The sequence below is a fragment of the Pygocentrus nattereri genome, chromosome 22 (assembly GCF_015220715.1).
Source record: "Pygocentrus nattereri isolate fPygNat1 chromosome 22, fPygNat1.pri, whole genome shotgun sequence".
Lineage (NCBI taxonomy): Eukaryota > Metazoa > Chordata > Actinopteri > Characiformes > Serrasalmidae > Pygocentrus > Pygocentrus nattereri.
Window position 1 is genome coordinate 32,259,808 of NC_051232.1, and position 14,322 is coordinate 32,274,129.

Below are 14,322 nucleotides of genomic sequence, written 5' to 3' on the forward strand. Positions count from 1 at the left end.
TTAAACAGCTGTACACACAGGAAAGTCATAATATTTTTCATTTAAATATAAAAACATTTATTTACCTGCAGAAAATCTGTGTTTTGGTAGTTTCACACTTTCTTAATGTTTCACACTGATCAGACTTTAGAACACATTCACTTCCAAATGGTGGGAACTCGGTAGGAAAGTCCGGTAAAGTCCATTTACCTGTGCAATGACTTAGACTTTAACTACCTTGATCCAGAACGAGCGGTCATTTAGTTTACCAGATGGTTTATAAAAGAAGCTTACTGACCGAATGCTACTTGAAAGGCTCTCTCCTTTTCATCCTACTGGACACCATGTAAGACAACAAGGGAACAGGGAAGATTTGTAGACAGGCTTTACTGGACTGTTAACGTGCCATCATGTTTAGATTGATAAGAAGTTCCCGTGCACCACTTTCAGCCACCTAAGATTTACATGCTACGATTGCATGTTGGTGTGCACACGACTGACCGCAGCATGCAGCCATGAAAGCACTGGCATGATGACAGCATCACCAGCGAAAACGAATGTTCCACAGACAAAAGCTTCACCAGCGGTTTATTTAAGCTGGTAAAAGGGCAGGAGCATGTCCTGCCCTCTCTTAGTTCTTTTATCGTATAACACTGGGTATACCTTCACCAACACAATCAACATCTAGGCTATTTCCCTGCCACAGTTGATGGCAGAAGTTGGGAAAACTGAACCGAACTGCTGCAATGAGCTGCTGAACTTCCTTTTGCAGCCCCAGTGAAGACAACGGATCAGTTTTGCCATCAGCTGTCCCACCATGCTCACCTGCGTCGCATAACTCTCCGGTGTAGCCGCTCTCGCAGTGGCAGAAAGCATCACCCGAGTCTGAGATCTGACAGCGCCCGTGCTTGCACTGCAGCCTTCTGCATGGGTTGAAGAGCTCCCCCTGCTGGTTGCACAGGGCACCGCGATAACCCTCCTGACATTCACAGCGGTAGGACTGCATGTCTAGTGGAATGCATTTTCCGTGCACACACCTGCACAAAAAGGAAAGTTCCTCATTCGTTACTGGGTCTAACGACACGGTAACCACTTACAACTGATACCAACAGAGGGTCTGAAATAACATAAGACTTCATTAAGATTGTCGTGACTGCTTGATTAAAACAGTTTACTGAAAATGATTATCTGTGAAAATTTACATTAATGAAATCTCACGAATTCAGCTAATTTAATGTTTATTAATTAAGATTAAAAGCTTGATGTTATAATTTGTGTCTACGTGAAGTAAAAGCGTATAGGAATAAATGAGTAGAGGGTAAAGTTGCAAAGTAACCAAGCTGTTCCTGGGGTATCCAAGCTGGCTGCTAAAATAATGCTAGGCCTTTAATTTTATCCCTTGTGGTTGCAAAGGTGTTGCAAGGGTGCCGCTACAGTATCCCAAGATGCAAAGATGTTGTTAGGTGGTTGCTATTTTACCTAAATTGGTTGCTAAGATATCCCAGGTGTTGCTATGGTGTTGGTAGGCCAATCCTTTGATATCCTAGGTGACCGTTGAGATGTTACTAGAGCATTCCTATGTTATCCCAGTTGGTTGTTGAGGTGTTGCTAGGCCACTGCTATGGTATCCTATGTGGTTGCCTAAGTTATTATTATTATTATTATTATTATTAACCATAATTCTAATAATAATGATCATAATAAAACAATAATAATACAAAGAAGATAATGAACAGGAAGCTGCCAAGCCAGCTTAACTAGGTCTAGGCTAAACAGCTTGGCAGTCAGTTAACAGCTTAACTAATAATTTTCACAGTTACCTAACTGAATGTTTCAGTGGGTGGGTAGATAGATAGAACTGTATTGATCCCAGAGGGAAATTGCAGTGTTTCAGTAGCAAGACATATAATTACACATAAACTTACATAAACTACGCAGAAATATACAAAATACATAGAATTCTAGACAGAAGTTAAAGCACAAGGGAAATAAAGTATAAAAGAAAAAAGTATATTTACATGTTTACACAGCATATGAGGCAGATTCGCTGTATTTAAGTGATACTTTTTTAATCCCACAAACGGGGAAATTCCACCTCCACATTTAACCCGTCCGTGCAGTGAAACACCACATACACACTAGTGAATACACACACTAGGGGGCAGTGAGCACACTAGGCACCCGGAGCGGTGGGCAGCCCAATCCACGGCGCCCTGGGAGCAGTTGGGGGTTAGGCGTCTTGCTCAAGGACACCTCAGTCATGGACTGTCGGCTCTGGGGATCGAACCCGCGACCTTCTGGTCACAGGGCCAGATCCCTAACCTCCAGCCCACGACTGCCCAAAGACAGACAGCAGGCACTGAGTGGTATGAGGTCTAACAGCACATATTAAAGCCATTACTAACTCAGAGTTGCATCAATACTGTACTGTAAAGTAAAGTGCATGGTGAAAAGTGTCGGGCATACAAGTGTATGCATAAAACTGTATTTTTATTAAATGAAGATACCTGCAATAAACAAGTTCATAACATGACTGGGTCAAAGGAGCATTACAGAACTCTCAAAATTGCATTAAAGTGGCTTTAAAAGCATCATATTTCACTTTTGTTGACTTTCTAAGTCGCCTGCACATTTTAACGTACATTTGCTGCATTTAACAGGAACAAATACATGAAACCTGACTGCAAAAGATTTGGCACCTTTTCATTTTATTTTTTGTTGAACTGAAAATTGCAGAGAATATGTGTGTTAACGTTTTCATTTCTCTTGGAATTTGACTGGGCATGTTGAAGCTTTCGCACACAACTGTATGTTTATTAAATCATTTTAAAGGCTTCCTTTTTATCGTTTGCTGGGAAAAGTATTCCTGAATCTGAAAAGCTCCAGACATCATGTTTGGTTCAGTTAAGGCCAGTTTTACTGTTTGACCTTAAAGAAATAAAAAGGCAAATTACAGAATAATCATCACAAATTACATGATTACTACTATGATTAATTAACGGCCCTACGCTTCAACATTTCATCCATACTTTCACATCTAGTTTCTTCAGATCAATGCAAAACATCCCGGTCAGCTCGTGCAGTGAGTACTACAACAAGCAAACTCACAACCTTGCACTAAGCATTGCGCTGATGTCTTGTTCAGGTCATAATGGAAATAAAAGGGTAAAAACCCATTAGTGTGAAAATACATCTAGGTGTCTCCACAGCAGTCAGCACGAGCAGCTGCCTTTTCTCCCGAGAGGATTACTTACTTGCTGCCCTGGCAGGGGTTTGCAGCCGGCTGATCGCAGTGCGGCCCACTCCAGCCCGGCTGGCAGTGGCAGACGGGGCCCGCGGCGGCATCTGGCTGGCAGATGCCATGCAGGCAGTAGATCTTTCGGCACGGTTCGCATCCCGGCACCACGCCAGGCTTCATCTGGGTCTTGGTGAAGTCCTGCAGCTCATTGTTGATGTATAGGTTCTGGATGCAGCCGTGGAAGCTGGAACCGTTCTGGATCTGCCACATGCGCAGGGCCGAGGAGTGCACGTCCAGGGGCATTCCTGATGTTCGGAGGGAAAGGGGGAGCCTGATTAGAGCTGGGAGAAGAGGAAGCCCAGTGGCACACTGACACACACAACACAGGGCTGGCGTGGGAGTGATGGAGCGTGGCGAAGGGGAGAGAAATATTTTAAAGAGCCATGTTCCACACCTTAACTTGCACCACTAACGTACCAATAGTTGTCTTAAGATGGGATAAGGCCAAGATTCTTGCTGTGCGTCTACACATGCAATAGGTAGCAATGCAACCTCATGGAACTCAAAAATGTCTTGCTGGACCAATAATCAGAAAAGTGCGACTGGGAAAACAAATATTGCTGTTTTGTTGAATCGTTTTTGCCATTTTCTACTTTTTCTACAATTTTTTTCCAGTTTAGTCATGGCAAGGTTTACCTCTCCAGTTCTCCTGTGATTGCCCCCCCATCATGAGATGCTACCAAGTTGGGAGGGCTTGTGAAGCCGCCTCATGTTTTGTAAGTGCTGCAAACGCAACGTCATTAGACAGCTCAACATGCTTGCAGGAGTGATGTGATGTCACACCAAGTAGAACTTTATCAGGCCAAAAAAAGCGCAGGCAGAATACGGAAAAAGGACCTTGAGCAGTGGTGGCAATAAAAACGCAGTCAGTATAAATTGCCGTTGTAGCTTGTCATCTCTAATTTGGCCATAAAACATGCCAATAAATCCAGAAACAAAGAACGTGACTGGGAATGTCATACGATCTCCACCATGTGACTTGAGAGCTGAAGCTGAAGCTGTTTTGTCTGATGTTTGAAACTTGATGCTGGTCTGGAATGTATTAGAAATGTACACCATACCACAAAAGCAGCTCTAAGCAAGTTCAACCAGCGCAGCTCAACAGCCACTTTTACAGAACCATGTCGTGTACGTTAACTACACTAAATGTGGTGTTAATACAGGGTCTCGGTTCACGCAACATACTCATGCATGTACATTGGTTTTGGTTTTGCATTCACAAAACTCAATACGAAACTGTTCATATGTGCAGTAATAACCATTGTGTGTGCAAAAACTCCGAGGGACACTAACTTAATTTAAATAATTTAAATAATTGTAACGGCTTTATACCTGATGTTTCACATTACTATCACAATCACCGCCACCTTACTATATTCTTAAGTACTTAAATCTGGTGTACATACTGTAAATTCTCTATATTGTCTTAAATTATTAGTAAAGTGTTTATTTTTACATAAATGGCTGCAACTGTAACAACTGCAATTTCCCCCTGGGATCAATAAACGAATCTGAATCTGAATCTGAAATGACACAAAAGAATAAACGAACGGTTCGTTTTCAAATCCCTTTTTACAGCCACCAGAAACTTGGTTAACTTGGTTAATAGTCACAAGGCAGAGGCCTTATGGAAGAGCAATTTTTAAGGTATTTTCTTATGTTAGTAATGGGAAGTAAAGGCAATTCTTCTGAGCTCTTTTCATTGTCGTGTAAGCTGTTCAAGCTCTGCCACAAGCAAGATCAGCTGTTCTGCTGCCATCTTGATGCACATTTGCTTGGCCTGCAACTAAGCTTTGATTTCTTGATCTAATTTTTAACATATTTTAACTGTGAATTGATGTAAAAGATGAAATTAAGGCACGTGTGGTCGTTTACAAAACTTCATGTGTGTCCAGACTCGGTGTGAATAGGCCTTCAGATGGCTGCACCACTCATGAGCCCCTTTAAGACCAACTATTTTAGCAGAAGCAGAATTTGCTGCTTCATTAAAAAAATGCATAAAAGTGCTACTCGAATGACGAAAGGAGTTTCTCCTTTCTGCTCTCTTGAATGAGAACCGGCAGACAAGGCTCATTTGTTCGGGATCGAAACCTGACCAAAATCAATAAATCGGTTTAACTGGATCCAGACGGTATTAGGTTTTGTATATATTTGACCTGTCAATTCAATGATGTGGCACTCAGCATCTTTAAAATAATACTAAGACAGGGGCTGGGGATCATGCAAAAGCATCCTGCTGTTATAGCACAAGCAACAGAAATGGCTACATAACAGAACAATACACAAGCAGCAACTCGTGAGATCATCGAGGAACCTTTGCATTGGAAACCAATTCTGCATTCGCCCGTCACCACCTCCGTTTTAAACTGTGACGTGGGGCAGTTCTTTGCATTTATCGCATCGCCTGTTGCCTGGTATAAACCATCCTGAATCCTGTGAGCTTTTACTTGGAGTTTTCACCCCTTGTCAGTGGTTTTTACCAAGCCACGTCACCAAGACATCCTCAAATCGACCGTTTTCATGAGGATCTGCGTTTCGATTATGACCTCAACCTTATGATCTCAAGAGTAGCCACAGTACCAAATGGTTCCACATATCAAAGAACACAAAAACCACCACCATGCAGAGACACATCACTTTCTCTCTTTCTCTTTGGAAAGTGTAGACTGTATCTGATAGGGACTTAGGAATGTGGGCTGAATGAACCATGGTTGTCTGCGGGCTGGTTAGGATTCTGCATCTGACGATGCCAAATCAATTACAGTGGGAATTTTTTTGAGAGGGAGAGGGGCCATAGCAAACACAGTCTAGGAAAATGGTCTGAGGGGGTTTTAGTGGGTGGGTGAGGTTGATAGGGTTTTCTGAGGGTGGGGGAGTGCAGGGGTGCTGGGGTTTGGGAGTGGTGTGACCAGGTGATAGGTGGGGGTTGGGGAAAGGAGGGGGTGATTGACAGTAGTGTAATTTAGAGTGCCTGCGGTGGAGGTAGGTATCTGCGGTGGGCCCCTACCCCCCACGTATAGCGGAGCCTCTCCGTTCAGGGGCCGCAGTTTGCCAAAGCTATCCATGGTGGTGGGCAGGCCACCGTCGATGGACAGGTTTACCATCTGGTCGAAAGTCACCAGCTCCACTGTGTGGAACTGACCATCATTGATGGTCTCGGTGCTAGAAAGGGAGACACAAAGAGAGAGAAGGATGTATTAACACAAGATTCATTAGAGTCTGGACACTTTTGGCCCTCAAAGTAAGACAATGCCAATGTTCCATGATAAGTAGAGGCTATTACTGCAGTAAGGATGGACAAATTCCCTATCAATGTCCTTGATTTCAGAAGAAACGTTGGATAAGCAGGTGTCTACAAACTTTTGGCCATTTAGTGTTTCATGAGCCTGGACTCTCCAGTTTTGTGCCACGACTTACCTATAGATGGCATGGCCTGGCTGACTGCCAGGGTCGTAGCTGACCTTAACGTGCCCTTGGTAGAGTTCCACAGCTATGTGGTCATTGTCTCCATTGTACAGGAGGATGCCGTTGTCCTCTGCAGTGGACACCTTAAGGACATACAGAAAACCCCTGATTTAGAAATAACGCCTCTCTATGGATTCACTGCACGTGTCCGTGACTGTACCTACAAGGTTTACAATCGTTTACAAAGTGACCAAGCAGTGCTTTTGGTTTCTACAGTGGTCACTGTAGTGAGGACTCATGGGAAACATGTAAGTCACATAGGCAGCGAACAAGAGCAATCAATCAATTGACCAAGCGAGTGACAGAACAGTAGGCGTGTCCACTACCTGCAGTGTGATGTTGGCCTGGGGCCAGTTCTTCAGGTCGCTCAGCAGCAAGTACGAGTCTCGATCCACGAAGTTGACGCTGACTAGTTTCTCGCAGCGCGGCCCGCCGAAGCCAGGGAGACACTGGCAGAGCGCCCGTCCTGCCTGCTCCACGCATGGGGCCTCATTCTGGCAGTCGGCCAGGTCACAGAGGGAGCGCGGGGCGGGTGATATTTCACACAGCTGACCACTGGAGACAGGAGCAGAAAAACATGGTCAAAACTTGTACAGCACTAACGATGTTATAATGAACAATTACTGTATCGCAGTCATGTTTCGATATCAGAATGTGCGTTTCATATTTTTGATCCTTTGTTTGCATTTTTGTGTTTTGACTCCTGGTATTTTTTTTAATGGTTTAAGCTGGTCAGCATTTTAAAGTCCATTTGTGTGGGTTTCACATGGAAAACTGTCTATAATAATAATTCATTTTTACGCGATCAACTCCCAACCTCTTTTCATCTCTTAAGGTTTTTTTTTAAAGAGACTAATTTATGTAAAGGAGCTCAGCTGTGATTGGCCACCTAGTATTATTATTCCCATCCGCCGGTGCTCGATGACGTAATCAAAAATCCAAAGACATTTTATAGGTGTGTCATTACGCTGTGACCTCACTTGCTCTCAATTATGCGATATCGTTTTTTACATTTCTAGCTCACTGTAGTATTTGTGCCAGTCATTTTTATTGAATTTTATTTTGGAGATAGATATTTGATGTACATATTTCTGTGAAAAAATTCCAACATCTACAACAAATCACCACGAGTGGCCCACGAGATCCTAAAATATCCAGAAATACTCAAAAGGAGTGTAAGAAGGGAATCTGTTGATTGTGTTGAGACACAGACCTTTTTTATTATTTCAAACTGAGATAAACACAAACTTTCGTTTTCCATAAAAATGTCAAATTTCTATAATAAAAAAAAAAATCTCACCTTAGTCACATCAATTGATTCTGTTTGCAGATTTTTGCTCTAAATTGCTGGACTGAAGTAAATTCCAGTAAGAAAAGGCTTTTCGATTCTGTAAGAAAGCTCCAGCAGCATCGACCATCTCACCTACTGTCCAGCCTCAGGGAAACTGGTATGTGTTTGGGATTTTGGGTATAAGGGCAGCTCATAGCTTGACCTGGTACTGACCTATAGCCTCTGGTGCAGGCACAGGAGTAGCCGTTGATCTCGTCCACACACTCGGCGCCATTCTGGCACTTGTGTTCCTGACAGTCATCGTAGTCCACGCTGCAGTCATTGCCTACATATCCAGGCGCACAGACACACCTGACGCACATGGGCAAGCAGTGATTAGTGCACAGAAAAAAAAGGATTATTATTATTATTATTTTGGCCGAAATGATTGTCCAAAAGTATCCAGACAGGCCTTCTACTTAGCCAACTGAATGACTTCGGGCCGAACTGCATGTACGAATGGCTGAAGCTCATGTGGGTTTATTACTTGGGGCCTGTTGCAGTGATGAGACAGGTCGACTGGTGTTCGCAGGGGCTGCTTCCAGGAGCACACATGTCTTCCATCTCTTCACACATCTCTCCTACACAGACACACAGGATCAATAACTCTGAACCACACAAAGCAATCCTTACCTCACGATACAGTCGGCTGAGAAATATATAAATCCAGCATATCTGGATTTACGCTGTGACCAAAAAACCCCCGTGTTAAACTGTCTTCACCCTAGTCTTCCTTTGCAGTCTTGGCATTCTCACAAGCAGTTTGTTAAAGCTACCTGGGATGGTTTTAATGATCTTGAATGTCCAGATATTTTTTCATTCAGGAAATACACCGATCACCGCTTTTACATTCATCGACCACTTTATCAGCTCCACTTACTGTATAGCTGCACTCTGTAGTTCTACAGTTACAGACTGTAGTCCATCTGTTTCTCTGATACTCTGTTACCCTGTTCTTCAGTGGTCAGGACCCCCATGGACCCTCACAGAGCAGGTACTATTTGAGTGGTGGGTCATTCTCAGCACTGCAGTAACACTGACGTGGTGGTGATGTGTTAGTGTGTGTTGTGCTGGTACGAGTGGATCAGACACAGCAGTGCTGCTGGAGTTTTTAAACACCTCAGTGTTGCTGCTGGACTGAGAACCAAAAATATCCAGCCAACAGCGTCCTGTGGGCAGCGTCCTGTGACCACTGATGAAGGACAAGAGGATGACCAACATAAACTGTGCAGCAGCAGATGAGCTGTCGTCTCTGACTTTAAAAAGCTTTTTTTTTTTTAAAAGCTCCAGCTGCACTGCTGTGTCTGATCTACTCAGACCAGCACAACACACACTAACACACCACCACCACGTCAGTGTTACTGCAGTGCTGAGAATGACCCACCACCAATAGTACCTGCTCTGTGAGGGTCCATGGGGGTCCTGACCACTGAAGAACAGGGTAACAGAGTATCAGAGAAACAGATGGACTACAGTCTGTAACTGTAGAACTACAGAGTGCAGCTATACAGTAAGTGGAGCTGATAAAGTGGACAATGAGAGTAGAAACAAGGAGGTGGTCAGAATGTTAGGCCTCATCGGTGTAGATTCATAGACAAGCGTCCATGTCAGCAATGGTATTTCTAATAGAAACAAACTTAAAGCATATTAACGATAAGCCTTTAGGAAAAAGAAAACCATGTATTCAATCACATTAAAGCTTCTTTGTTCTCAATGTCTTGGCAGATGTACACGACTACTGAGGGAACCAGACAAGTCGTGGGTGTGGATCAGGCGGGTACCTGTGTAGTAGGGGGCACACAGGCACGTGTAATTGTTGACCCCGTCTAAGCAGGTGGCTCCGTTCTCGCAGTCGTTGTCCTCACAGTCATCGATGTTGATCTCACAGCTTGGCCCTTCGAAGCCGAGTGGGCAGAAACAGCTAAGGGTGGAAACAGTGAAGCCTCAATGACCGTGTTCTAGACACAGACCTCTGCTTTTGCTCAGGCTGCTCAAGAGTTCTTTAGTTAGGCAATGGTTCTACTTAGAGCCATTGTATGCTTACATGGTTCCTTGTATGGTGAAGTGGTTCTTCAGATTGATGGAGAAAGTGTTGTATAACGTTCTGTGTAGCACCAAAAAGGGTTCTGCCACTGTTACAATGTCAAGCTTCTGACAACAGAAGTGCGCTTTTTGGTTCTGCATGGAACCATTTTCCAAAAGGTTCTTTATAGAACCATATACAACACAATCTCCTAAGATGAAGGACAATTTCACCATGCAAAGAACCATTTAAGCATGCAAATGGTTCCCGATATAACACATGGTTGTAAATGGGTTTATTGCCTTTACTAAACCTTTGAAGAACCATCTTTTAGGACAGATTTTAAAGTTCTGCTACTCGTTTTAAGGCTCTAAAGCTGCCGATTACATCACAGTGTCTGTTTATGGTCCAGCATGTGACCTTAGATCCGCAGATACTGACCTTCTGCAAACACCTCCAGTAAAATAAGAAAACGCAGAAATGCTGTTCTAAATGGAACCCCTGCCTTTACTAAAGGGACCTTGAAGAAATTTCCTTAAGTGAGCAGTGCAGTGTGTAAAAAGGGGTGATATGAGCTTTTCTCCAGTAAAAAGACCATTACAGTGATCAACTCTGCTGTACCAAGTGCATGAGCAAGTTTCTCTGCGTCACACTGAGATAACAAAGGCCTTCTTCTTTCGGCTGCTCCCTTTAGGGGTCGCCACAGCGGATCATCTGCCTCCATCTCGCCCTGTCCACTGCCTCCTCTACTGTCACACCAACCATCTCCATGTCCACCTTCACTACATCCATAAACCTTCTTGGAGGTCTACCTCTTCTCCTTCTACCCGGCAGCTCCATCTCCAACATTCTTTGCCCAATATATCCACTATTCCTCCTCAACACATGTCCAAACCATCTCAACCTGGCCTCTCTGGCTTTATCTCCAAACTGCTCCACCTTCACCGTCCCTCTGATCTGCTCATTTCTAATCTTGTCCATCCTTGTCACTCCCAATGAAGATCTCAGCATCTTCATCTCCGCCACCTCCAGCTCAGCCTCCTGTCTTTTAGACAGCGCCACAGTCTCCAAACCAGACATCATAGCAGGACGCACTGCTGTCTTGTAAACCTTCCCTTTCACTCTTGCTCTTACTGAGATAACAAAGGCCGAACTTCAGTAATGTTTCTCAAAGCGTAATATTTTTTGGGATAAGTAACCACTTAGAGGTCTATGAGGATTAGCTCAGGAGCTGTACTTCGCTGCTGTCAGAACAAAACCTTGCATCTCCATTTTTGTCGTTTTTTCAGTTTTTGACCTAATTTGAAAGTACCCAAGGGCTTTTACAATGTATGTAAATTTCATGATGAATGGACCAAGAGAAACGGCCCAAAAATAATTGGAAAAACGTCTGGTTCCATTGACTTGCATCAAAAGTAAAGAAGTTTTTTTCCTTCTCCCGTAAAATTACGAGGTTTTGTTTCCGGCAGCAGCGTTTCGTTTCGCTCCAGTTCTTCTTCCCAAGCTCACTACGTACAAGTTCAGTGCATTGTTGAAGGACACATACGTGAAGGCGTCTCCTTCTCCTGTGACCTGACACGTCCCGCCGTTCGCGCACGGGTTACTGACGCAGGCGTTGAGAGCCGTCTCGCAGTTCCTTCCCTGAGGAGCAACATACAGTAGGATGCCTGTTAAAGCTCCACTTTACACCCATAAACTGCAATGTAATGACATTAAAGTGGTATTCGCGTGTGCTCTCACCTTGAAGCCCTCGGTACAGGTGCACTTGTAGAGCTCGGTGGCATCTGTCTGGCATGTGCCGTGGTTCAGACAGGGGCTGGACAGGCACGGGTGACACTTGGCCAGGATGGCAGGGTCTATGTCACCTGCAACGCGCAGACAAAGCGGATGAAGATCTCTACCACGCGAGCCATCTGTTATCCTAGTGCTAAATCAGGAAACACTATAGCAAAGTCAAAATTTCTCCTCTAGTTTGAATGAGCCATCACTCAGATTACACCATCACAGGTAATTACTGATTTCCCAGGGTTAATAAAGTCACTACACTGTTGGCAGGTCATGACTTCCCAAAGCAGCAGCTGACATGCTGGGTTTGTCATACCTTGGCACTCGAACTTCTTGGCAGGTGTGGTGAGGAGCAGTTTGCCCTCCATGCCATGTGGGCCAGTGCAGCGGGCGATCCCCGGCTCCTTGTAGCCCGTCTTCACCCAGTCTGACAGCCAGCGCAGGCGGCAGTCGCAGTACAGGGGATTGGCGCCGATTGCCCTGCAATAAAGCTCTGGTCAGAAGAATCCAACGTGGACAAAAGTCCAAGCTCGAAGACTTTACTGTTTACTCTTAGCCTTAGCTAGTGATTCAACTCCAGCTTGTCGGGAGTCAACCCTGCCTCTCGACTCCTGCCCGTGGGGTCAATGGATTCGACTCGTTGGGATATAAACCCACGCTTTACCCGTGTGACGAGATGCTACAGATCACAACGTTATGAGGACAGTCGGTAAAGATACTAACGGTGATGGGCTGAAGACACTGAGCCGACACTGATTCCCAGAGGAGTCTGAGCCAAAGAATCGACTCTGAGTCGACTCTTCATCGCGACTCTTTGCTCCGTGATGCACTTTTGACCATGTTTGTAAAGAACAGATCGTCATACGGTGTCAGAAACCATAACAGCACGTCTGATTAACGGGGCGTATCAATAAAACATATTACATTGTATCATAACACATCAATGTGCTTTGAAGCATCATGTCTAGCACGTTAGCTTGTGGCTGTTGTGTGTGTGTATGTGTGTGCATGTATGTGTGTTTGTATATGTGTGTGTGTGTGTTTGTGTCTGTGTGTTTGTATGTGAGTGTGTGTATGTGTTTGTGTATGTGTGTGTGTGTTTGTATGTATGTGTGTGTGTGTATGTATGTTTGTATGTGTGTGTGTTTGTGTTTGTATGCGTGTGTTTGTGCGCATGTGCTTTTGTGTGTGTGCATGTGTTTTTGTGTGTGTATGTTTGTATCTGCGTGTGTGTATGTGTAAGTGTGTGTGTGTAAGTGCGTTTGTGTATGTGTGTGTGCATGTGTTTGTATGTGTTGTGTGTGTGTTTGTGTATTTGTGTGTGATCTAATTTGTAATAAAAGACTGTATCAAATTAGGAAAGAATGCAAAACGGAAGAATTTTCACTGGAGCTCTCAGACTGTTGGACCCCACTGTGTGTAACACCTTTTCCTGGCCAGTAGATGGCCCTCCAGGACCTTCTGTGATATATCACTTGCAACATCCAGTGCTGTGAAGTTATAACAGTCACCAGTCAGTTAACAAAGTACAGTCTTTAAAGAATGAGGCTAACAAAGTGAACTTTCGGTGACTCTTCCTATGTAACAGTGCGACAGCAGCTCAGAACGATGTGCTAAATCAGTTCTGAGCCGCAGATAAAAGCGAAGCTCGCGTTCAACTGCAGCTCTCATCGTCTCTGACAGCTGCAAACATGGTCAACATCTGCGTGCTCAGTGAGCTCAGACACTTCTGTAAGGGAGAGAGCTGTGTGATCTGTGTGATGAAGACCAGACAGGACATCTTGATGCCTCTGCTGTGTTTCAATAGCAATCGCAAACCCCTGTACAGTCAAGAACACATGTGAACCTACATGTGTTCAGAGGTTTTATATGTAATGCTAATGATAAAACTGGCCTATTTCACCTCACAGCGGCCTACATGCATCTTTCCAGCATTAATATATTCTGAAAACACGTTTAAGGCCAAAACAATCCTACCATAAAACAACGACTCGGGCATCAGGCACCATACCTAACCATTTCACGTAGTAACTTTCTGTGAGGGAGCTTTTAAAGCTGGATGTCTGGTTCCCATCACCACCACTGTGAAAAAGTTTCTTAAGAGTGTAGCCTCCCAGATCAAACCACTCTGAATGGCTTTGTTTACATCCTAATGATTTAATCAAGAAATTCAACAAAATTGTCAAATTTTATTTTAAAGCTTGGCCTTTTTTTTAAAGACAAAATATTAAATTAGTCTCGATATCAGGCGATACTCAAAGTTTTAATATCAGTGTCGGTATCAGAATAGAAAAATCTATAATTCCTAGTTTTCCTAGTTGTGATCATCATTTACCGGACGCCTCCGATTGTTTTGAAGGAGCAGTTTCTTTGCAGAAATGTGATTTACCTGGCTAACGTTTACGATTCCTATTGGCGTGATTTTAACAAACAGATCAGAAC

The 14,322-nt window shown here is 43.9% G+C and overlaps 1 protein-coding gene across 4 annotated transcripts in view; it reads right to left on the bottom strand.

The window, feature by feature from the left end:
• The window catches only part of slit1a (slit homolog 1a (Drosophila)), a 150,917-nt gene that overhangs the window by 4,521 nt on the left and 132,074 nt on the right, over positions 1-14,322 (bottom strand). For 2 of the 4 annotated variants that reach the window (XM_037533010.1, XM_037533009.1), the window contains 11 exons: positions 12,197-12,360; positions 11,836-11,960; positions 11,642-11,736; positions 9,854-9,993; positions 8,560-8,653; positions 8,247-8,384; positions 7,069-7,297; positions 6,695-6,825; positions 6,285-6,439; positions 3,234-3,522; positions 805-1,016 (listed from right to left, as the gene is read on the bottom strand). In XM_037533010.1, the coding sequence (XP_037388907.1) occupies positions 805-1,016; positions 3,234-3,522; positions 6,285-6,439; positions 6,695-6,825; positions 7,069-7,297; positions 8,247-8,384; positions 8,560-8,653; positions 9,854-9,993; positions 11,642-11,736; positions 11,836-11,960; positions 12,197-12,360 (1,772 nt within the window). Of the gene's footprint in view, positions 1-804; positions 1,017-3,233; positions 3,523-6,248; positions 6,440-6,694; positions 6,826-7,068; positions 7,298-8,246; positions 8,385-8,559; positions 8,654-9,853; positions 9,994-11,641; positions 11,737-11,835; positions 11,961-12,196; positions 12,361-14,322 lie in introns of all 4 variants that reach the window. The other 2 variants (XM_037533008.1, XM_037533007.1) reach the window with 1 other exon arrangement.